The following is a 25,442-nucleotide window of genomic DNA, read 5'->3' as shown; positions in this document are numbered from 1 at the left end:
AATAACTGAACAATCCTCGAAATACATAAAAACATCTGAATATCATTCTGAGGACTCTGATATCCAGCCAATTTTGGAGGTTATGGACAGTAGACAAAGGATACATATCCATAAGGAGACGGGGAAATTATTGCTTCACCTCCTCCACAGACTAAGAGGAAGCTGGCGTTTCAAGACTCTTGACACTGCTCCACCACCAGCAAAAATATTTAAAATAAAGGAGAAGCCATCACCTTTACAGCGTTCTCCACCACATTCGCCACAGCTTTCTTTCTCTTCACCACCTACTACCCCACCACCATTGCCCTCACCAACCCATTCAAACACCTACTCACACGGAGATACAGTGAACCCCTGGGACTTATAGGACCCAGATCCTATACGACTGAATGACCCAGATCTCTATCTGTCCAAACCTTCACCACCAGAGGATAGTACGGTTTACACACAGGTCATTTCTAGGGCAGCTGCATACCACGGAGTTCAGATTCATTTTAATAAAGAACATCTATTCGGTCCCGAAGTTAACACAACTATAGAAAATCTCAGAACGGACTCCGACACTGCAAATCCATGGGAGCCCTATATACCACACCTTATTGGGGTTCCTTTCGCAAACAGCAGTATGGGGGAGGTTTCAAACCCCAAACTACAGAGACCTCCACCTCACAGCCTAAAGAAACCCAGCAGTATTATCCAAGAGGAACATTTAGAGGCTCTTACAGAGGCCAACACTTTAGAGCCAGAGAAAAATGTAATACCTCAGAGTGTCACCACTCCCCAAAACACTTAATTCCTCAACATTCCACAATCCCACACATCTCCGGTGGGAGGAAGACTGCAACAATTCCACTCTCACTGGCAAAATATTACCACAGATGAGTGGGTACTTTCAATTATCCGCAATGGTTACTGCCTAGAACTCATTTCTACTCCACCAAACATTCCCCCTCGCTCTCACAGACTCTCCCCAGAACACAATGTTCTGCTAAAACAAGAGGTACAATCACTGTGACTAAAAGGAGCAATAGAAACAGTTCCAATATCACAACAGGGAACAGGAGTATATTCACTGTATTTCCTGATACCAAAAAAGGATGGTACTCTGAGACCCATTCTAGATCTCAGACCTCTAAATCTCTATATCCTGTCAGAACATTTTCACATGGTCACTCTACAGGACATAATTCCCCTACTACAAAAACAAGACTACATGACAGCCTTGGATCTCAGAGATGCTTACTTTCATTTTCCCATACATCCAGCCCATCGCAAATACCTAAGATTTGTAATAGCTGGCCAACATTACCAATTCAAGGTACTTCCCTTCGGCATAACAGCTCCCAGGGTTTTCACAAAATGTCTATCTGTAGTAGCAGCTCACCTCAGAGGACAACACATACATGTATTTCCTTATCTAGATGATTGACGAATAAAATTAAGCAATATTATACAGTGCCAACAGCACACTCAATGCACAATAGATACCCTACACACATTAGGGTTCACAATCAGTTACCAGAAATCTCATCTTCAACCAGCACGGGTTCAACCTTACTTAGGTGAGATTGTCAGTACTCAAAAAGCTTTAGCCTACCCAAATCAACAAAGGATACAGGCTTTTCAAAACCTCATATCACAGATACAGCCCAATCAAACTTGCACATTAAGATTTATCATGAAACTGTTGGGAATGATGGCATCATGCATAGCAATAGTACTGCATGCACGACTAAACAGGAGACCACTGCAACAGTGTCTCTCACATCAATGGTGTCAAGAACAGGGTCAATTACAGGATCTAGTGTTGCTAGACCGCCAAACTCACAAATCTCTACAATGGTGGAATCACAACAACTTAATAAAAGGGCGGTCATTTCAAGACCCTGTGCCTCAGACCATAATAACAACAGATGCGTCAATGACAGGTTGGGGAGCTCATCTCAACAACCTAACCATACAAGGGGACTGGAATTCAACGCAGTTAACTCACCACATAAACCATTTAGAATTGTTAGCTGTATTTCTCGCCCTAAAAGCTTTTCAACCTCTCCTTAGGCACAAACCAGTCCTAATAAAAACAGACAATATGACAACAATGTATTATCTGAAGAAACAGGGAGGAACACATTCATCTCAATTGTCCCATCTAGCCCAAACAGTACGGAAATGGGCAATTCACAATCAAATGTTCCTGCTAGCGGAATACATCCCAGGGATACACAACCAGTTCGCAGACCTACTAAGCAGGACGCAGCAACATATACACGAATGGGAAATTCACCCACAGGTACTTCAACAGTACTTTCAAATGTGAGGAATACCAGACATAGACCTTTTCGCAACAAGCGAAAACACAAAATGCCAAAACTTTGCATCCAGACACCCACACCTCTGTCCAAGGGCAATGCTCTATGGATCAACTGGTCAGGGATATTTGCTTACACTTTTCCCCCTCTCCCACTAATTCCATTTCTGGTCAGCAAACTGCATCACACCTCTCCCACTATGATACTCATAACTCCCACGCATACAACACTCCTAGATCTGTCAGTAGTACCCCATCGCAAACTTCCAAACAGATCATATCTGTTAACACAGAACAAGGGTCAAATCAGACAACCCAATCCTAGTGCTCTCAACTTAGCGATTTGGCTCCTGAAGTCATAGAGTTTGGATATTTACACCTTCCATTAGAATGTATGGAAGTTCTAAAACAAGCACGCAAACCTATGAGACAATGCTATGCTAACAAGTGGAAACAATTTGTTTACTACTGTCAGCCCAAAAATTTAGACCCCCTTAAAGCATCAATACAGGATATTGTATGCTACCTTCTTCATTTACAAAAAGCAAATTTAGCTTTTTCCTCTATTAAAATACATCTTACTGCTATATGACCGTACTTACAAACCATACAACATACTTATCTCTTCAAAGTCCCTGTCATAAAAGCCTTTATGGAAGGGCTTAAGTGTATTATTCCACGAAGAATCTCACAAGTTCCTGCATGGAATCCCAATATTGTGCTCATAAGATTAATGGGGCCGCCATTTGAGCCCATGCATTCATGTGATATTCAATTTCTCACCTGGAAAGTTGCTTTCTTAGAAGCAATTACTTCATGAAGAAGCATGAGTGAAATACAAGCATTCACTCTGGAGGAACCATTTTTCGAAGTACATAAAGTGGTACTTAGGACAAATCCAAATTTTTGCCAAAAGTAGTTTCTCCTTTTCACATTAACCAATCATTGGAATTGCCAGTCTTCTTCCCACAGCCAGACTCAACTGCTGAAAGAGGTCTTCATACTCTTGACCTTAAAATGTACTATGTTGATAGAACAAAAGAGTTTAGGAAAACTAAACCGGTTTTTGTAGTTTTCCAACAGCCACATAAAGGTAATCCTATCTCTAAACAAGGATTAGCTAGATGGATTGTTAGATGTATTCAAAGATGTTGCATTAAAGCAAAAAGACAACTTTTGATAACTCCTAAAGCACATTCCACTAGGAAAAAAGGTGCTTCCATGGCATTTTTAGGAAACATACCAATGGCCAACATATGCAAAGCTGTTACATGGTCCACCCCAGATACATTCACAAAACATTACTGTGTGGATGTATACTCAAAGCAACAGGCCAATGTTGGTCAAGCTGTACTTAAAACACTATTTCAAACCACTTCAACCCCTACAGGCTAACCACCGCTTTATTGGGAGGACTGCTTTTTAGTCTATGCACAGCATGTGTATCTGCAACTACACATGCCATTGAATGGAAAATGTCACTTACCCAGTGTACATCTGTTCGTGGCATGCAGTGCTGCAGACTCACATGCACCCTCCCTCCTCCCCGGAAGCCTGTAGTTGCATGATTTATTTGTGTGTGTGTGTGTGTGTGTGTGTGTGTGTGTGTGTGTATATATATATATATATATATATAACATTTACATGGACATCTTACTTACTTATTACATTTAGTTGGACATTTACATTCTTTCACTCTATCACTCCTTCCTGTATCCTTCTGCAGCAAAACAGTCTAACAAAGGAGTCAATGCCCATGCTCACTATTACCGAGAGGAGTCACCTCTCCATCCGGTGACTCGAGAAAAGACTTCTTCGAAGAAAAACAACTTGTAACACTCCGGGCCCAACACTAGATGGCGGAATATATTCACAGCATGTGAATCTGCAGCACTACATGCCACGAACAGATGTACACTGGTGGGAGCAGCTATGTTGAAATACAATTTGATGTGAGACCACACATCCTAAGTTGTATGTGCAGTCTTATTTTGGGGTTATTTTGTTTACTTGTGGTTGCTTGTTTATTACACAAGTGTGGGAACGGTGTTGGAGAGAAACAGATTTTACTGCATATCGCTTAAACTATTTCATCAGGAGGAACGGATGAACTACCCCCTTTTCCAGCTTTGCTTGCTGCCGACTCCACCATGCTGAAGTGGTTTGGCAATTTAAGCTATGGAGTGCTTCTTAATCCTCAGTTCGTCTCCTCTCGCTCTTCCCAATTTGGGCCAGCTCCTACTTTGTTGGAACATCCGTGTTTTCTGACTACTTTAGTCCTCCAATATAGCCTTTTTCTTTACACATTGTCAACAGAGTGCACATGAGACCAGTATTCTCTCTAATTATTTACCTCTGTGCGCATCAGTGAGGTCTCTGTCCAGAGCTATGTTCAGCAAAGACGTGCAACAAGTCACATGTCGGGTGAGATGTTTTCTCAGAACAATCTTATTGTGAAATAGACGATGAACCCAAAGTGAAGGCACCATACCGCTTCAGAAATCAGTTTGTAGCCTGGAGGCTGGTGATCTTTTAAAGTGATGCAAAACTGTCCAGAATGTCAGCACAGCAAACCTGACTTCCTCTAGAGGGTTTTCCTGAGATTTTAATTTTAAATGGGTCAAATAGTGCATTTTATAGGACAATATTTTAACCTCAATTCACAAAATGCCAGTGGCTTTGAAAGGTCATTAAGGATTCCAGTAAAATTATGGTGTGCAAAGCAGTTCCTATGTGTTGCAGGATACTGTTCTGAAAATTACACGTTAGTAGCACAATTCCATTAAAAATTAAAATGTCCTGTAATTCAGGAGGTTCAGAAGATTTAGTTTCATATGGCCTATCATTTTCTTTTTTTCTATCCTGCCCCCTCCAGTTTCCCAATTATATTTTATGACAGAGTTTTCTTGAAAGGGCCGTGGTGGGGGAAACAACACACATCTTAAAATTCAGGCATTATAGTGGGAAATGTATTCCTGCTTCTAGATGACAACTCCTGTAGTGCTCTTTCTACTGCTTCTGTAAAGCACAGCTGCGAGGAGCACCACTAGGGCATCATATACTTATCTTCAAGTTCTCTGAATAAACAGTATAAAGAACCCCATATGAACAGTTGTGTAAAAAATATGTTTTCTGCCTTTTTACACCAACCCTACCTAGAGGATATATATAGCAACTGTAGAGGTCCCTTAGCCAGATCAGATTTAGAAATGATTCCATTTAAGGTCTTATACTCACTAACTCGATCCTGTTCACAAGTTGACAAAACGTACTTGCATTCAAGTAACTCTAGTATTGGTCATTTTGGCAGCAGGGGGTCAAATAAAACAGGTTTATGTGTCATAAGGTCTTAGTTTCCTTTATAAGTGAGAAAGGCCAGAACATGACAGTGCACTCAGGACCTCAAAGTGAACCTAAACATTAATGAGCTGGGAATCAGATAAACTGATGTATGACACAGATTTAAGAATTTCTGGCAGTTAAAAGAAAATATAGTTCAACAAAGGCACATTTAACTAAAGCACCTGCAGCTACTGTGCAAGTAGAGTTCCAGCACTGGTTTCTCAATGCTTCTCAATGTTTTATAATAATCTAATATAGTTAGACTTAACTATGAGCGCACCATAAGGGAGCAGCTGCTGTGGGGCCAGGTGGGTAAAATTCACTCTAGCCTCTAAGCAGCATCTGTAACATTTTGTGGGACATTTAAAAAAAAACAATAGTCATGCGTTCAATGGTGTGTGGATGCAGATACACATGCTTAGCATAAGTCCTTCATCTAGTATGGGCTCGGAAGTGTGCAAGTTATTTTTCTTTGAAGAAGTCTTTTGAGCCACAAGATATAGTGACCCCTTCTCTTGCAATGCACATAGTCCTCGACTCCATTTTTAGATTGTTTTTTACGCCGCTGGGTTACGGACGTAAGCTCCTCTGCTACGAGTCGATAGTGTAATCTTGCTTCTCTTTTATACCGTTGGTATTGTTTTTGATTACAGTTAGTCTAAATGGTGATGAAATGGGCACGCTTCAAATTCTGCCCTTCAAGTCACGCCAAATTTTCATGCACTGACCGATACCAGATGTGTAACTTGTGCTTATCTCCAGAACATCAGGAGGTGACCTGTGAGGCCTGCAGGTCTTTTCGATCTAAAAAGACACTGCGATTGAAGGGTTAGAAGACTACAAATGTTTTGACAGGGTGTCGAAGATAGGCCAGGTCTCTTCCGTTTGGCGGATCCATAACTCGAGATAGGGGCACGTCCATCAGCTGCAGATGAAGGCAACATTTCTCTAGAAAGCCGTTCTGGGTCGGACATAGAGGCACAAGACACTCCAGGGCAGCAACACGCAAGTGCTGTGCCCCTTCCACCCAAACACAGCCCACAACGGCAAGGCCTCAACCATCCTGTAAAATAAAGACTGCCGTTGGACCACCACAGCCTTTGGGCCATGGTGGGCACCGACTGGCAAATTTCGAAACAACCAGTCATGGCTCAGCATCAGAAAAACAGTCTCGACAGCAGGTAGTCAATCTGAAGCCCTCAACATTGGGCTCAAGTTGACCTACAGCGCCAAAACACTTCTTCGGTGCCAAAATCTTAGAAGCTGAAACAGCACTCCACACTGGCACTGAAAACATCAGCCTTGGATTCAAAACCTTTGGCACTGAAAATACATGTGCCTTAACCAGCATCAGAGCTGAAAAAACATGCATTTTCCAGGTATGCTCTAAAAACTGTGCAACCACTACTCAAGAAACTTCATAAAGAATTGGATTGTCGTCAAACATCTGATGATTCATCCCGATAAAGGACGCATCCTCATCAGGCCGCCACATTCAGGGATACAGCGTGCTAAGACAATTAGCTTTAGAGCAGACAGTTAATGTTCCTGTTCCTCCAAAGCAGAGGGAGGATAAAGCCACCAGCCACATCACACCAGTCCTCCACCACCACGTGCTGCACCCTCCCTCACCACAGCTTTCACTGGTTCCCAACACTACTGGTACACCTGAAGGTTCCCTTCTTTACTTCACATGGGATTGGGGGGGATGGTGATGAATTGTCAGTACCACCTCGATGACTGGGACTCAAATGATGTAGATCCACACTATAACACAGATCCGGATCTATACACAGAAAAAACTTCTCCTCCTAATGGCACCACTACTTATCACAACCTAATAAGTAGGGCAGCCACTTTCCACAAAGTGCCACTTCACACTGAACCGCTAGAGGACAATTTCTGGTTTGAGACTCTCTTGTCCACTCAGCGCTCAACACAATAACTTCCACTGTTAAAGCTGGGCTCAAGCACACTCGGGACATTTTCAATGACCCAGTTAGATCCAGGGTTGTTACTCCCAGGGTTGATTTAAAAAAAAAATAAAAAAAAAAAAAAAAAATTGGAAACCTTACTCAGTCGACCCTACATATATTACAGGCCAGCTTATACCTGACTCTCTAGTGGTTGCTACAGCTCACAAACGGGCAAACTCTAAAACCACTGGTGGAGGTGCCCCCACCAAATAAAGAGTAAAAGGATAGACGCTGCGGGTAAGAGAGTGGCAGCACAATCTGCCAAACACTGGAGGAGTGCAAACTCAATTGCCCTCTAAGCATGCTTGATAGGGCTGGGATCTCACATAGGAATATAAGAAACAGGCATACCAGATTACCTCAGAAGCAAACTCATACCGAACATAACTATTCATTGTGCACTTGATGCAGCTGATACAGCAGCTAGAGGTATCAAAGTCTGCTCCTCAGTAGACATGTCTCGTTAAAGCGTATCAGATTTTACACCCGAAGCACAGCAGAACTTGTTAGCCCCTCCCCCCTTTGATTGTGAACATCTTTTTTGACCCCAGGCGGATACTTTTTTAGAGAAAATGAAGAAAGACAACAAAATGGCAAAAGCTGTGGTAGCTTTGCAGGGTCCAAAGTAACCTCCCGTGAGGCATCCATCTCTGATAATCAGACCCACAATCAGACATCCTCACCAAGAGGATACTATAGGGGTTCACATAGGGGAAACAATTCCTGAGGTAGAGGAGGTTGTACCAAACCTTCCACCTCTACCACCTGACCTTGACTTACCCACCATTAAACCCATTCATACACCTTTTGGGGGAAGACTGCAGCAGTTCTTTTCCACATGGTGGAATATCACATCCGACCAGTGGGTGTTGGATATTATCCAACATGGTTATTGCCTAGAGCTACCTTCCACAACTCCAAACATTTCACCTCACAGACTGTCAACAGACCATCAGCAGCTGCTCAAAGAAGCTTTGGTACAAAAGGGGGCAATAGAATTTGTACAATTACACCAACAAGGCACAGGAGTCTATTCACTTTACTTCCTTATCCCCAAAAAGGATGTGTCTGTAAGTCATCTTCAACCTCGGACCCCTAAACAGGTACCTTCTCTCAGAGCACTTCTACATGGTCACACTTAGACGTCATCCTGCCGCTACAAAAAGGCGACTTCATGGCCTTACTGGACCTCAAGAGCGCTTACTTCCACATTCCAATTCACCCAGCACATCTTCAATACCTATGATTTGTGCTAAATTAACCACATTTTCAGTTCAAAGTGCTTCAGTTTGGGGTCACCCAGGGTGTTTACCAAGTGCCTTAGCAGTAGTAGCAGCTCATCTACGCAGGAAAAAGATACATGCTTTTCCTTACCTGGATGAGCAGTACTCACCAAAACTGTTTTCAGCACAGGCTTACTATAAACCTACTTCACCACCTCAACTGATGCCCCTTCAGATACAACCTTACCTAGAGCCATCCTCAACTCGCACATGGGGATAGCTTACCCACACACTGCAAGAATTCAGTCTTTCAAAACACTTATTCCACAAGTTTTGGCCTCAGTAGCAGATAAGAGGATGAACAGCCATGTGCCTCATAAATATCAGGGAGTCGGTCTTAGTTATAGTACCTCATTCCAGACTCACCATGCGCCTTTTTCAAGAATGCTTAGTGCATCAATGAACTCAAGCTGAGGGTCAACTAGAGGATCTAGTGCTGATCAACCATTAAGCTTACCATTCTCTGAAGTGGTGAATTCCAGCAATCTTCTAAAGGGGTGGCCTTTCCTAGACCCAGATCTGCAGAGGACCATAACAATGGACGCGTCTCTCACTGTTTATCTAGCGCTGAAATCATTCCTTCCCCAACTTATTGGCAAGTGGTTCTCATCAAAAACAGACAACATGACTACAATGTATTATCTGCAACAACAAAAAAGCGGGTATTTGGTCACCTGAGCGCTCTCATTTAGCCAAGAACATTGGAGGTACGCCCTCAGACACATTCCCCTCTTAGTAGGTTACCGACGGGGGTGGACAACAATTTTGCAGATCTCAGCAGGAGACAGCGACAAATTCATGAGTGGGAGCTCAGCCCACAAGTTCTTCACCCCTTCTTCCAACAATAGGGTCACCCAGAGATCAACCTGTTCGCCACAGCAGAAAACACCAAATGCCCAGTCTTTAACTCCAGGTTCCCACGGTCAAAGGACAATGCACTATAGATGAGTTGGTCAGCGATATTTGCTTATGCTTTTCCACTTCTCTCACTACTTCTGATTCGCAAACTGAGGCAGACGCCTGACACTCATCCTCATGGCTCCCACATGGGCCAGACAACCATGATTCACTACACTACTAGAACTTCCAGTAGTCCACACCAGGTATTTCCCAACTGGCATGACCTTCTGACCTCAAACCAGGGAGCAGAAGGCATCCAAACTCCTTATCTCTCAATCTTGCAATCTGACTCCTGAGGTCTTAGAATGTGGACACTTAAATTGGGCTCAGCAGTGCACAGATATTCTTAGAGGCAATAACATCCACTTCTAGAACCTGCTATGCAGCAAATTGGAAATGTGTCCACTGTTGTCAGTCAAAGGATATTAACAGTTTAACAGCAAAGACTCAAGATATTGTCGCTTAGCCTTCACTTCCATAAGACTACACCTAGCTGCGGTAGCATATCTCTAAAACAAAGATGAAACTTCAATATTAAGGGTTCCTGTCATTAAAGCTTTTATGAAGAGCCTCAAAGAGTTATCCAGCCTAGAGTTCCTCCAACACCAGCTTGGAACCTCAGTGTTGTGCTAACAAAGTTAATGGGTCCCTCATTTGAACCGTTACATTCATGACCTCCCCAGTTCCTATCCTGAAAAGTTACTTTTCTCCTTGCAATAACTTCACTCAGACATGTCAGTGAGCTTCAGGCTCTAGTTGGCAGTCAGTTTACACCCTGTCCAGTAGGGACCCTCACTCTATTCAGGTTAAGGGAGACACACAGCTCAGATAACCTCTGATAGCTTGGCACAAGCAGTCAGGCTCATCTCAGAGGCAATGTGTAAGGATTTATACAAACCTGCACAGTAACACAGTGAAAACACCACAGAAGCACTCAACACCAGTTTAGAAAAATAGTGAATAAAACAAGACCAGAACGACAAATGTCCAACATACACAAGCAAAGATACAAATTTTGAATGATTAAACATCAGTATAGCGCTTAAAAACACAATAGGTCCAACTGGGGCTATCGTGATGTCATTGACAGAGTTGTTCTTAAATAATACGACGCAACTCATGAGGAGGTTGGAGTCGCATGGACCCCCAGGTACAGTACCTTTGGTAAATGAGGAAACAAGCCGGTGCACTGAGTCGGGGAGGTGAAGCGTTGTGGATCCGGTGCAGTGTCGCTGGACCCAGTGTCTCATCGGTTCCTTACTGCGGCGCATGGGAGGTGATGCAGCATCGGTGTGAGGCTTCGGTTTCTGACAATCAGGCAGGGTTGATGAATCCAGCGGGTGAAGACGCGATGGACAACCTCACAGGGTTGCGCTCACGCCACAGGCCTGCAGGCGCTGTTGTGGAGTCAGTTGTCACGAACATCGGAGACATGACACTTCGGGACTCGAAAAGTTGCAGAATGTTAGCCAGGCTGCGCCAGTGTCGGTCGGGGTATTCTCACCCAGCGGGGGACCACGGCTTCAAGTTGAAGGCAACAGGCCAGGGTTGTGCAGGGACAACGGTTCTGGAATCGTCCGGAGTTGGGGTGCCTGGATCTTCTTGTTTTCTCACCAGAACTTATTTCCAAAGGCCCAGGAACTGGAATGGCACAACTTGGCACGTCAGGGTCCTCAGCAGGAGTACCCAGGTGCTCGCAGGTGAAGTATTTTGATGTCCCTGAGACTTCTTAACAGGTGGCAAGCTCAATCCAAGCCCTTGGAGAAACTTCACAAGCAGGATTTTAGAAAGCAAAGTCCAGTCCTTTCCCTCTTAAGGCAGAAGCAGCAGCAGCAGGCCAGCACAACAAAGCAACAGGCAGGGTAGCAGGTCCTCATCAAGCTCTTTTCCTTTGCAGAGGTTCCTCTTGATCCAGAAGTAATCTGAAAATCTGGGGTTTTGGGTTGACTACTTATACTAATTTCTGCCTTTGAAGTAGGCAAACTTCAAAGGAAAGTCTCTGTTGTTCACAAGATCCTGAGTTGCCCTGGCCTGGCCTCAGACACACACCAAGGGGTTGGAGACTGCACTGTGCGAGGTCAGGCACATCCCTTTCAGCTATAAGTGTCGGCTCCTCCCTCCCCACTCTATCCCAGGGGACTCATCAGAAAATGCAGGACACTCTTCAGCTCCCTTTGTGTCACTGTCTGACCCAGACGTTGATTCCGCAGGCAGACAGGGGCACATAATATTTAAGCAAGAAGACGCTCACTTTCTAAAAGTGTCAGTTTCAAACAGAGAATATAAAAGCCAACTCTACCAAAAGATGTATTTTTCAATTGTGAGTTCAGAGACCCCAAACTCCACATCTTCGTCTGCACCCAATGGTAAACTGCACTTAAGATATTTAAAGGCAGTCCCCATGCTAACCTATGGAAGAGAGAGGCCTTGAAATATTGAAAACCGAATGTAGCAGTCTTTCACAGTCAGGACATGAAAAACATACCAGTACATGTCCTACCTTTTAAATACAACACAAACAGAATGCAGCAAGCCCAAAGAGAACGCACCAATCCCTATTAGTGTCCAATGAGTCACAATATACACAATGATAACTTGTTCAAACTAGTGCAGTGTGCAGCTCCACCGATGCCCCTGCTGCACAAAAGAGCCTAAGGGGTAACAGGAAACCCTGTATAATTAAACACAGTAAGGGGGTGCACCACTCAATCAATCGAATAAAATATGGTAAATGCAGAAAGTCCAATATGGTCGAACAGGTAATAATGCGAGATATATTCTTCTTCTCTGCAACTTTATCTGTAATTTTAGAATGTGTTGTTTTTTCTGTTATTTGTTTGTTCAATAATATTTTGTGTATTAATGTTTTGTTCTTGTCATTTTATGTATATTATTATGTTATCTCACTCTTTGTATGATTATATGTTACTTTGCAGCCCTGAAGAAGCCCATGTATAGGGCGAAACGTGTTGGCTGCTTGTTCTTATTAACTTTTTGGTGTAACAAGCTGTTTGTATCAATTAAAGTCTTGTGGAAGAAATCAACAGATATCTCGCATTATTACCTGTTCGACCATATTGGACTTTCTGCATTTACCGTATTTTATTCGATGGATTGAGTGGTGCATTCCCTTACTGTGTTTTATTTACCTTTTAAATACACTGCACCCTGCCCATGGGGCTACCTAGGGCATACCTTAGTGGTGATATACATCTAGTGAAAGGGAAGGTTTGGGCTTGGCAAGTGGATACACTTGCTAGGTCAAATTGTCAGTGGAAAACTGCACACACAGACACTGCAGTGGCAGGTCTGAGACATGTTTAAATGGTTGCTCATGTGGGTGGCACAATCAGTGCTGCAGGCTAACTAGTGGCATTTGATTGTCAGGCCCTGGGCGCACACAGTGCACTTTACTATGGACTTACAAGTAAATCAGATGTGCCAGTTATGGAAAACCAATCAATACAATCTAACAAGAACAGGTCAGAAAAAGTAGGAGGAAGGAGGCAAAAAGTTTGGGGATAACTCTGCAAAAAAGGTCCAGGTCCAACGCTATAGAGGAACCATTCCTCCAAATTCATAGGGACAAAGTGGTACTACGTACAAACCCAACATTTTTTCCAAAAGTGGCCTCACCATTCCACTTAAATCAGTCTACTGAGTTACCAGTATTTTTTCACAACTTGATTCCATTGCAGAAAGAACTTTAAACACACTTGATGTAAAAAGAGCTCTCAATTACTATAGTGACAGAACTCAGTCATTCAGAAAGACAGCAACTTTTTGTTGCATTTTCAAAACCACATAAAGGAAAAGCCATCTCTAAAGCAACCCTTTCACGCTGGATTGTGAAATGCATCCTGTCGTAGTTTGGACTCTTGCTCTGAGCAAGACTGCTGGTCTCAGGATGACAGTACTTTCATTTGTAGGTGACTAAGTCTCTTCCTACAACTAGTTGTAACTGTTGTCCAAACCAGGGATGTGGAATTCCCGACGCCCGGGACATCTTGTTTGGGGTCAAGGGCAACAAGTTTTTATGTTTACTTTGTCCTTGGGACAAGTAGGCCCAACCCTCTGCAGCACAAACCCTTTGGCTGCCTGTTTACAGAGAGTGGAACTCTCTGCAGTTGAGGTAATGTGTTTCCAAAAGATAATGCTGTTCGAACTTGTATTTATGGTTCATTATTTGAAAGCCTTCATTATTAGGGGGAGTGCTGTAAATAACTGTTTTAAGGTCACACTTCACTACTGACATTGGTTCCAGTACAAAAAAAAAAAAAACGGGTATACACATGTTTGAAAAGTTTAGGCAATGAGGCTAAGTATAATGCTCCCAGAATGCTCTCTGATTAGATGCAAATGAAGTGTAATTTAATAAAATGTGTTGATGCATGCTAGTATTTCCCAAAAATATTTCTAATGGAAAATCAGTGTAACCATTTTCAACACGAATATGGGAAGCATGAAAATAAACAAACACTGACAAAGCCAACTGGTCTGACATATTTTTATAAGTCTTTTAGTTTCATCAATGCGTGTCTTGTTTTGACATGGCTTTTGTAACACTTTATTGTTGTGGGAGCTACCAGGCCCTCAACATTGTAACAAACACTGGCAAAAACCCACCAAAACGTTTTTGAACTCTAAAAGCACACGTTGCCACCAGTGGCATAACAAAGGCCCTGCAGCCGCCCTCCAGGGGGCCCCTTCAGCACAGCACCTGCCCTGAGTGAGTCTGGAGAGGGGGCTCCTCCATGTTCTTTGCAAAGGGGCACCCTCCAGTTTCGTTACGTCACTGATTGCCACTGTAGTTCCTGACACTGAACAAAACTACTTTGTGTGCCAATAAGCTCCTTGTGGAAGAGCAGAATGTGATCACTCACAGTAAAGCCAGCCGAAAGAGAGAGAAATAGAAGTTTAATAAAAACAAAATGTCTTTGTTAACACCAGACCTAATTAGGGACCAAGACCCACATGTAGGTAGCTTTTTGCATGTCGCAAACAGCGATTTGCTGTTTGCTACGTGCAAAAAGCACATTGCGATGCACAAACCCAGTTTTGTGATTCACTAACCTGGTTACTGAATCGCAAAACGGGTTTGCAACTCGCAATTAGGAAGGGGTGTTCCCTTCTTAATTGCGACTCGCAGTGTAATGTAGGATTGTTTTGTGACCGTGAACGCGGGCGCAAACCAATCGCAGTTTGCACCCATTTCAAGTGGGTGCTAACACTTTCGCAAAAGGGAAGGGGTCCCCATGGGACCCCTTCCCCATTGTGAATGTCACTGTAAATATTTTTTCAGAGCAGGCAGTGGTCCTGTGGACCACTGCCTGCTCTGGAAAAAATGAAACGAAAACGTTTCATTTTTCGTTTTTGTAATGCATCTCGTTTTCCTTTAAGGAAGCAGTCACAGACATGGTGGTCTGCTGTCTCCAGCAGGCCACCATCCCTGTGAGGGCCGCTATTCGCAAGGGGGTCGCAAATTGCGACCCACCTCATGATTATTCACTAGGTGGGCATTTGCGAAGCTCTTGCGAATCACAGATGGTGTCAGGGACACCATCCTACATTCTGACTCGCAATTTGCGGGTCGCAAATCTGAACCTACCTACATGTGGCCCCAAATTCTTAAAGTCACAAAAGTGCACCCATGGTATATGTCGTACCCCTATAAAATATTTGTGAACTGTATTTTAGCATGGGTAAATACGCATGTGTAGATTTGCTCATGTGAAAATCTATTGAGCATTTGCAAGTTCATTTTCCCTCCGGCCACTTTCTTCCCAACCCTGGAAGAAGTTCTAATTCTGCCATTGTCAGGAGTAAATGTCCAACCTTTCTTATTATGGGAAAATATTAGAGAGAAGCTGGTGAAAATCTTTAAAACATGCAGGTTAGTAGGTTTGCAGACTCAAAGGCATTCCAGCCCTGGAACTATTGCTTACTGCTTCCTCCAGCCCCAGTATGCAGATCTGAAGAAAGGTGGCAAAATAAGGAAATTGCTACAGTAGGGATTGAAACTGCAAGTATTCAAGCCCTACTATGGTAGTAGCTCTGGCATAATCAGAGAGGCTATTATCAGAGCTCTTACATAATGAGATTGCTGCCGTAATTTGTCACCACACTACATGGCACCAAAGGGACAAGTAGATCTATTTACAGGACAAGTAGATTTGAGAAGCAACCTGTCCCCTGGACAAGTAGATATTTTAATAAATTCCACACCCCTGGTCCAAACCTTACCGGCTCACTAGCAATACCTCACCAGAAACACAATAGTAAAAGGCGATTTGTAGCAATCGCTTACGCATGGACTCAAAGTACGATATCTCAGGGTTGTCGCGGTTAAACAGAAATTACCCTTTTCTCACAGATTTATTATGTCTCATACAAACAAAGGCAATAACACAGATGCAGTGAAGTTATAATAGTTTTTACTCAACATAACTGCAATTTGTGATAAGTTGCATGAACTGCAATGATTAGGATAATGAATATACCAAGCAACAGTATTGTGAAGAAGAGAGTCATTGTTATAAAGACCCCCATCATTGTGCAATATATGAAATAAATATATGTATATGTATAAGATGGAATAAGCCCTAATACCCTGAGGAGAATAGGTCTAACCTACCTAAAAGGAGAGCTGGGTTCGTTAAACCTAATCTGCCGAAGACCGTTTCCATGAGAGGAGCCACCAACCCTTGTTACCTTGGAATGAGGTCTCTATCTCAGACTCCGCAGGGACACGAAGACTGGGTCAGCGTCAAGATGACTGCAGCATCGGTATCAGCGATGGTGGCAATGCCCTCTGGTCGGAATCCCTCTGATTAACTGTCTAAAGTGTGATGTATTTATACAGATCTACAAGGTCCCCTGACGTAGGTGTAATTCAAAACAATAGATAACAGGCATGCTTGGGACAGCACTTAATATAACTTGTTATATTAAAGCTAAACAAAATCTACCTATCTCTTTAAAGGCTCACCCTACTCGAAAAAGGGATCCTCAATGACCTTTTTAGACAATATACCCGTGGCTGACATATGCAGGGTAGCTAAAAGAACTAGAACCGCACACATTTACAAAACACTACTGTGTAGATGTCATGCCTGCCTGTAAGCTACTGTGGGCCAAGAGGGTTTACACACATAATTTCAAACAAATGCAACCCACACAGGTTAGCCACTGCTTTCAGGGGGAAAAACTGCTTTAATGTTTATGCTAAGCTCCTATGTATCTAGAGAAACACATGCCATCAAACAGAAAATGTTACTTACCCAGTAAGCATCTGTTTGTGGCATGTAGTAGTGTAGATTCACATGCACCCAACCTCCTCCCAGGACACCTGTGTTCGTTATTATCTTCATGATATATTACACTATTTTTGCATGGTCATCTCATTAGGATACATCATCCTTTACACTCCACCCTCACCTGCCAGCGGAAAACATGGAGTTGAGGACCATGAGCACTGCAAGCAAGAGGAGGAGAGACTATACCTTGTGATTCAAAAGACTTCTTCGAAGAGAAAGAACTTGCACACTTCTGAGCCCAACACTAGATGGCAGACGTGTGCTAAGCATGTGAATCTACAGCACTACATTCCACAAACAGATGATTACTGGGTAAGTAACATTTTCCTTCTTGCAGAGATCTGCTAGGACAGAGTACTACCACACTTTAATCCCAGAGTTGTTACCCGGTACCATTGGTGAGTAGTTCATCCAGTCCAGATTCTTTGGCCTTTATGCTGGGATCTGTAGTCATTCTTCGCCCTTTAGAAATAAAAGCTCTGTAATTTGAAGAAGATTCTTGTCATCGCTGAACTTCTTATGCATCAAAGTGGGAACTTCTTATGCATCAAAGTGTGCTTTTCGTGATCATGGCTGCCAGTGTGGCTCTTTTCAAAGAGTTAAGCAGGGCCTTTAATTGGAATGGCTATAACACTTTGAAAGCTTTGTTCCTTTATATAGGCCTTTTATCTGCATGAAGGAAGAGTCAATTCTCTGACAGTGTCCATGCTTTATGATGGACCATGGAAGGGGCTGAGCCTTCCTCATGCAACCTGTTTCTGAATAAAGGTGAGCAGAGGGGTAAAAGCAGTTATCCATACCAAGAAATGCAGGCATGTTTTGGGAAGTTGTAGGTACAACAGCTCCTACTTTTGTTTGTTGTGCACTGTTTTTGCCTCTAATTTATTTCAATGGAATACGTTCTAAAAACGCAGCCTTACAGGGATATCCTGAGCGCAGTCTCCTTTCCCTTGGAGCAATAGTGGAGGCACCCTGCAAAGCGAAATAGAGCAAGTCTTTCATCAAAAGCTTCCTCATGCTAACGCCTTAATATGATCTCTGAAGTAGCTTTGCCCCCCACCAGCCAGAAAAATGGAGCAGGCAATTTCAGCAAACCTGTTACTTCCACTGCCACAGACCCCTCCCCCACAACCCCTTTGCCTCTTGCATATGCCTAGTTTGCCAACAAGGCATTTGCACCATTCGTTCTCTTAAACAAGTGGCTAGCAAAGTGTCTTAGTGAAAGGTGGTGAGTGCTGGCAGAAGTCAAGGTGCAGGCATAACTTACAAGAAACCACGCTTAGAACTAGCTGGGATTGGTTGAGCCTTTGATGTGATTGTAGAAACCCTGGTAGGTGACTTCACGTTTTCAACCATAGCTTGGTGAACTCTATTCTCCTCTGCGCTCTCAGATGCTATGTTCACATATGTTAGTGGCCCAGGGAACACTTTACTGGCCAAAATTCTTGCACAAAGTATGTCAGACACACGAAGAAAAGAAGCAGACATGGCAACTGAAAAATGTTTGTCGTGTTTTTCAGATATTAAATGCAATACTTTTTATTGTTCATGAATTTAAGTTCTGTAGTTATTTTGCTCTCTGACAAGAAAACATGTTTGTGGAAGTAGCTGAAAGTATTGGTTTTCCTCTCCTTTCAATTAACAGCCTTTGATTTCCCAATGTAGGAACCTGAGCCGCGGATGTGGACATATGTTTATCCAAAGTACTCAGACGCACCAAAGGGTGAGGATGAGAGGTGGAAAGAGGAGCGGGACAGGAAATCGAAGGAGGAAAGGAGCAGGAGCAAAGACCTAGTCACCAAGGACGATGGGAAAGAGGGCACAAGTGTGGACTCTAAACTGTCAGCAGCTGAAGACCCCCGCTTGCTGGCAAAGGAGCCACGGACCAGTGTTCACGTTCCGGTGTCTTCGCCTCTCACGCAGCACCAGTCCTACATCCCCTACATGCACGGGTACTCATACAGCCAAGCCTATGACCCCAACCATCCAAGCTACCGAGGCATGTCAGCGGTCATGATGCAGAACTATCCAGGTGCAGACAATGCAGAGTCACATGAAACATAAGGTTCTTGAAATCAAATCCGCTTCTGCAGGCCCTGCCAGTGTTTATTTCATTGGTTGAGATCTGTTTTACTGTTTACGTGCCTTAATTCACTGTCTTGGTTTTGGAATGCTGAGTGCAGCTTGGCATCAAGAAAGTACATGGCAAATAATCTATGATAGATAGTCCTGGTGTTACTGGTCATGTCAATCTTGCACTTTCTCCTTTACTTGGGTATATTGATGTTTAATGAGTTCAGTTACTGCACCCTGGCTTCCAGACTGTGACTAAGGAGATTGAAGCAGTTAGTGTAAAACTAGTTTATTTTACTTTGCTCTGTCGTTATAGGTGGAAACCAACCACCATCTATAGTCACATGTCAAATGTGTGGGATATGCCAAGTGTAATTTCTGACATGGTCTGTGTGGCTATCCATTTCCAAACCCTTTGGCATTTGATAGCTTTCCGATGGATACAACTAGCTGTGGATTCCTCACCTTATGAATTCTCCCAGTGCGCCAGCATTCAACGGAAACTTTCTTCCCAGCTCTTCACATCGACGAGGACGTCACCATTGCACGGCTCCGTACGCCACTCCGTCTGACGTCATCGTGGCAATAAGAGGTCCTCATCGGCGTACTGACATCAGTTCCCTTTTTTCCATGCCTTCAACGCAAACGGTTTTCTCCTAGCTCTCAAACAGGTACTGTTTCAAAGGTGTCTTATTGTACCTGTTACAATGTCTCCATCTTAGAAATCAGGTTTTAAGCCTTGTCATGAGTGCAGGGGTCTTATGTCAGTCACGGACCCTCATGAAGACTGTTTATGGTATCGTAGTTCGGCCCACGACGTGGAAGGGTGCGTTTCTTTCCAAAGGATGAATCTAAAGGCGTTGAAAGAAAGAGAAGCTTAGCTCTTCTTAGCGAAAGCGAAGAAAGGACACAGAAGTAATCGGAGGTCCAAGGCAAGGGACTCGTCATCCCATAAGTCGTCGAATTCGCACAAGAAGCGGCGCTGGCACGATTCATGTCGTCGTTCTTCTAGAGATCGATCTCGGTCTCCATCTAGATGACGTACGGTGTGGGAGGTTAGTCCTACTGTTACTCCCCAACCTCAAAGTTCTCAGGCTTCTCTGGCGCCATCACTCATCGAGGTGGTCGAGTCTCCGGCAAGTCCTCCAAATCATTTTTTGCCTGTGTTGGTTCAGGAGTCAGTGGCACAGGTTCCGGATCCGACCCAAGCGCCACATGAAGAACAAAGGTTTCCTGCCTTCCCGACTCCAGGAACAGATCCGGGTGGCTTTTCTGAATGCTAAGTTCAGCATTTTTAATAAAGCTATGGCTCCTGCTAGTGCACCGGCTGGTCCCACGGGTCCATTGGCGTTCTCTTTGGGCTCTCCGGCTCCATACAAGTCGGCTCCGTTGATGCCTTTCTTTCAGGCTGAGGGTGCTGGTTTGCTGCCGATGACGTTGCCTCGTATGCAGACGCGCTGATGGAGTCAACTCTGGCGCCGGATGGGTCCCAGTCGGGACGGAGTGCATCTCCTTCTTCTCTTTTACCACGTCCATCTGTCTTGAAGCCGGTGTCGTCAACGTCGGCTAACTCTGTCAATGCCGAGGATAGAGGCCAAGCTGAGGTCGAGGAGGAGAGCGTTGAGGCTCTTGGAAGAGCAAGAATACCAGAGACAATTATAGGAGGATGGAGAGATTTCTGAGCCCTTGAGAGAGTTTCAGGGTCTGGACTCAGCTAGTGGACTAGATACCTCCCCTGAGTGGGATCTTTAATCCCCGGGTGAATTTATGGAAGAGGCAGCTTCCTATCATTCTGTCATAAAGAAGGCTGCAGATTTTTTTTAGAGCTTCCATTGCCATCTTCTGAAATTAAAACAAACATTTTAACTGAGGTATTGCATCCTTCCTCCACTTCGGCAGAGCCCCTGCTCCCTTTCAATTATGCTCTTACAGAGCCTATTTTGGAGGTTTGGAGAAAGCCTGTTACGTCGCCAGCTGTGTCAAGAACGGTAGCAAGAAGGTACAGGGTTGCTCCTGGGAATCCAGGATTTTTATCCCAGCATCTGACTCCTGACAGCTTGGTGGTACAGGCTTCTTCTGCTCGTTGTGCACCTGGTTCCTTTTCTGCTACTGCACCAGACAGGGAATCCAAGAGGATGGAGCAAGCAGCTAAAAAGACGTTCTCTTCATGTAGTATGGCCCTAAAAGCAGTCAATGCTACCTGTGTGCTGGGATATGTTCATGCCCCGATGGACACAGCTTGAGCTGTGGAGCTTAACATGCTGCAGGATATGCAAGGGCAGTTTGCCGAGCTCCTGTTGGACCCCCAAGCTGCAGCAAAACAGATCATCCAGTCTGGTCTGGATACAGCACACTAAGTAGCCAGGGCAATCGGTACTTCGGTGGCCACCAGGAGTCATGCGTGGGTAAGGTCTTCTAGGTTTTGGACTGATGTCCAGACAAATTTATTGGACCTCTTTTAATGGCGAAAAGTTGTTTGGGGCCAAGGCGGACTCTGGTTTAGAGCGCTTCAAAGACAGCAGTGCCATGGCGAGATCTTTGGGACTGCAGGCTTCTATATCTACTCCCTTCAGGGAGATTTAGGGGGTTTGGCCATGGAGCTGCTTATCGTGGAAGACCTCAGTCCGCAACTCAACATCCTGCCAACCTTCCATATAGATCTTTTAAAGGGCGGGGGATGGTTAGGTCACGAGGAGCCATCCAACAGCACCCTGCCTCTTCCTCTTCCTCTGGGGGAGCACAACAAGGTAAGCAGCCCTAGTTTTCCATCCATTTTAAGTCCTGCTTCTTCCTGTAGGGGGAGGATATTTTATTTTCTCCAAGAATGGGAGTTAGTCACATTGGACTCTTGGGTACTAAATATTGTGGGGAAAGTTTATGCCCGCCCTTTCAGAGAGTTTCCCCTCTCAGACCCCTCCCCGTCCTTCGTTTTGTTCAGAGGATCATCTCTTGTTGCTGCAGCAGGAGGTTCAAGTCCTTTTATCAAAAGGTGCAGTGGAGCTGGTTCCAGAGCAGGAAAGGGGTCAAGGTTGCTATTCGAGATATTTCCTGATTCCCAAGAAGGATGGTCGATTGAGGCTTTACTTGGATCTGAGGATCCTCAAACAGGAGATATTCAAAATGCTGACTCTAGCGCTGGTGCTTCTGGTGTTGAACAAGGAGGATTGGATGGTGTCAGACGCCTTGCAGGATGCTTACTTTCAAATCCCCATTCTCAAGTCCCATAGGAATTATCTCTGGTTTGTGGTGGGGTCGCAACACTACCAGTTTACGGTCCTTCCTTTTGGTCTTACTTCAGCACATCGAGTCTTCATGAAGGTGATGGCTGTGTTTGCAGCAAATCTCAGAAGGAAGGGAGTATCTGTATTCCCTTACCTGGACGATTGTCTGATAAAAGCCAAGTCCTCACAGCTTGTGCTGCATCACCTGCAAATGACAACTCAGTTGTTGTTCAACATGGGCTTTACGGGGAACGTGCCCAAGTCTCACCTGGAGCCCTCTCAGTGCCTCCTGTTCATAGGGGGCAGTACTGGATACCACATTGGATCGGGCCTATCCTCCGCCTCAGCGGATCCAGGACATTCAGGCGTTGATTCCAATGTTTCAAAATAGAGCGGTTGTTCCTGTCCTCAAGGTCCTACTTCTGCTCGGTCTGTTCGCTTGTTGCATTCTGTTGGTCACTCATGCATGTTGGCACACGAGGGCTCTCCAGTGGTGCCGCCGCAAACAGTGGTTTCAACACAAAGGGCATCTCAATAATGATCTCCAGAGATGCTGCAGTGGAGCTAAGATGGTGGGCTGTGGACAACCTTTCCCAAGAAAGGCCGTTTTCTCTACCACCACCGGTGGCCATGGTCATAACGGATGCTTCCACTCTAGGGTGGGGAGCTCATCTGGGGGACCTGGAGCTTAAAGGTCTTTGGTCTCCAGTGAAACAGATGTTTCAAATCAATCTGTTAGAATTGTGGGTGATATGTATCCTGTCCCTTCGTGGTCAGTCAGTTCAGGTCTTGGCAGACAACACTACTGCGATGGGGTAGATCAACAAGCAGGGAGGAGTAGGGTCGTCTCTTCTCTGCAGAGAGGGTCTGCGGCTCTGGTCCTGGGCTCAGGACCATCGGATTTGCTTAGTAGCAAACCATCTGGCCGGGGTTTTCAACTTTCGTGCGGATAGTCTGTCCTTTCTCGGCCGATCACGAGTGGCATCTCCATCCAGACCTGGTCATTCACATCTTCCAGATGTTGGGTCCTCCACAGATAGACCTGTTTGCCACTCAGGAGAATGCTCACTGCCCGTTGTTCTGCAGCCTCCAGTATCTGGTGAAGGAGCATTGGGGGACGCATTTCAGATGTCTTGGTGCGACCAGTTACTTTACGCATTTTCCCCCATACCCTTGATTCCGCGGGTTCTGAGGAAGATTCGCCAAGATCGGGCTCAAGTTATTTTAATAGCTCCGGATTGGCCAAGAAGGGTGTGGTACACAGACCTTTTCCAACTCTCATTCTGCCCTCTGTCTCCCTCACAGGGCAGACCTCCAGTCGCAGGGGCATGTTCTACACCCCCACCTCCAGAGCCTGCACCTACTTGCCTAGAGATTGAACAGGGAAATCAGAGTATTTTTTTTCTCTTCCTCCAGAAGTGGTGGATGTTATTTTATCAGCCAGGCGACACTCCACCAAGACTGTCTATGCCAGCATATAGGCAAAATGTGTTACTTGGTGTGGAGAGAGGAAAATTGATCCCTTAAATACCCTTTTATCTGATGTTCTGATGTTTGCCCCTACTTTAGCACAGAAGTGTTGTGCAGTTGCGACTGCCAAGGGCTATTTATTGGCGCTGTCTGCCTTTCTGTGCCTTCCTCATCAACCTTCCTTGTTTAAATCAAAATATATTTTTATATATATATGTGTGTTTTCGTGAGGTCAGTTTTCACCTGTTCGCCTAAAAGGCATGCAAAAAAGGGTGAAACTGACGTCAGCATGCTGATGAGGACCTCTTATTGCCACCATGACGTCAGACGGAGTCGCATGAGGAGCCATGCAATTGTGACGTCCTCATCGATCTGAAGAGCTGGGAATAAAGTTTCCGTCAAATGCTGGCGCATTGGGACAATTCATAAGGTGAGGAATCCACAGACAGCTACTGTATCCACCAGAAAAAGCGTTACCAAAGGCAAGTAACTTATTCATTGGCATCTTAACCTCCTGAAAATTGAGCATTAGGATTCCTTTGTGCATTATTGTTCATTAAGGAACAATGAATCACAATACACATCATGGATTAAGTTGTTACTTGGTATTTGTTTAGAATATTCTGCCACTTGTGTGACCTCATAGCATCGTGGAAGTTTTGGGGTGTGCTTGAGTCTGACGGGATGCACAGCTTATATCTCGCTCTTTGTCCCTCCCTTTCCTTTATGCTTCACTGTGTCCCAGCCTCCCCATTTTTCCATTTCTGCCCGCCGTCATATGTTTTTCTGTGCTCTTATTTCTCTGTATGTCCTGATTTTTTTATCTTTGTCTGCACTCACCTCCCCCATATTTTGATATCGCCCATCTTTTTACCTGCATAATGAAAACTCTGCAAGCCACTGTCTGTATCCCAGTGTGTCCAGTGTATGTCTTACCACGTCACATGCGTTTTCTCACTGCTGGTTCCCCCAGTGTTCTTGTCTGCCCATGTTGCTGTTTGTAAGTCTCATCATGTTTCCCTGTGTCTTAGTGTATTCCTGTTCTTGTTTCTAACCATCCTGTCTACTATGTCTTTGGCTCCCCATTCTTCCTGATGTCTGTTTCTCTGTCTTCCTGTACTGTCCTGTTACATTTCTCGCCCTGTGCCTTCCTTTGAAACTTGGCCATGTAGTGTTTTCATTATCCTGTATGCAGGTGCGGTTGATGGTGATGTATAGGCACTTGGGAACAGATGGGGTGGAGGCAAAGTGGATTGCCAAAACAGTGAGTAGTTAATAGGTCTTTTATGATACCAGTATGCCTCTAAGGGAGTTGACAGAATGAAATAAAATTAATTATTCATATTGATCAAAACAAAAACGATTTAATAGGGATGGCCAACTGTTTGGGTGCCATTGGGACTTGTGACAATGGGCAACCAAAACAGTCAGTATTAAGGTAAATTTGTCTCAATTCATTTCTTTCAAAAGAAGAACAAAACTAACGATGAGGTAATGCTAATATTCCCGAATTTCATATTTGTGAGTTTGGCCACTTTAAAGCCTCAATAAGG

The 25,442-nt window shown here is 44.3% G+C and overlaps 1 protein-coding gene across 5 annotated transcripts in view; it reads left to right on the top strand.

The window, feature by feature from the left end:
• The window catches only part of ZNF609 (zinc finger protein 609), a 624,349-nt gene that overhangs the window by 556,853 nt on the left and 42,054 nt on the right, over positions 1–25,442 (top strand). For all 5 annotated transcript variants that reach the window (XM_069222296.1, XM_069222300.1, XM_069222297.1 and 2 more), the window contains exon 6: positions 18,791–19,157. In XM_069222296.1, the coding sequence (XP_069078397.1) occupies positions 18,791–19,157 (367 nt within the window). The remainder of the gene's footprint in view (positions 1–18,790; positions 19,158–25,442) is intronic.

Source organism: Pleurodeles waltl, chromosome 3_1 (genome assembly GCF_031143425.1).
Source record: "Pleurodeles waltl isolate 20211129_DDA chromosome 3_1, aPleWal1.hap1.20221129, whole genome shotgun sequence".
Taxonomy (NCBI): domain Eukaryota; kingdom Metazoa; phylum Chordata; class Amphibia; order Caudata; family Salamandridae; genus Pleurodeles; species Pleurodeles waltl.
The sequence above is the reverse complement of the archived record's forward strand: the minus strand, read 5'-3'. Positions and strand labels throughout refer to the sequence as shown.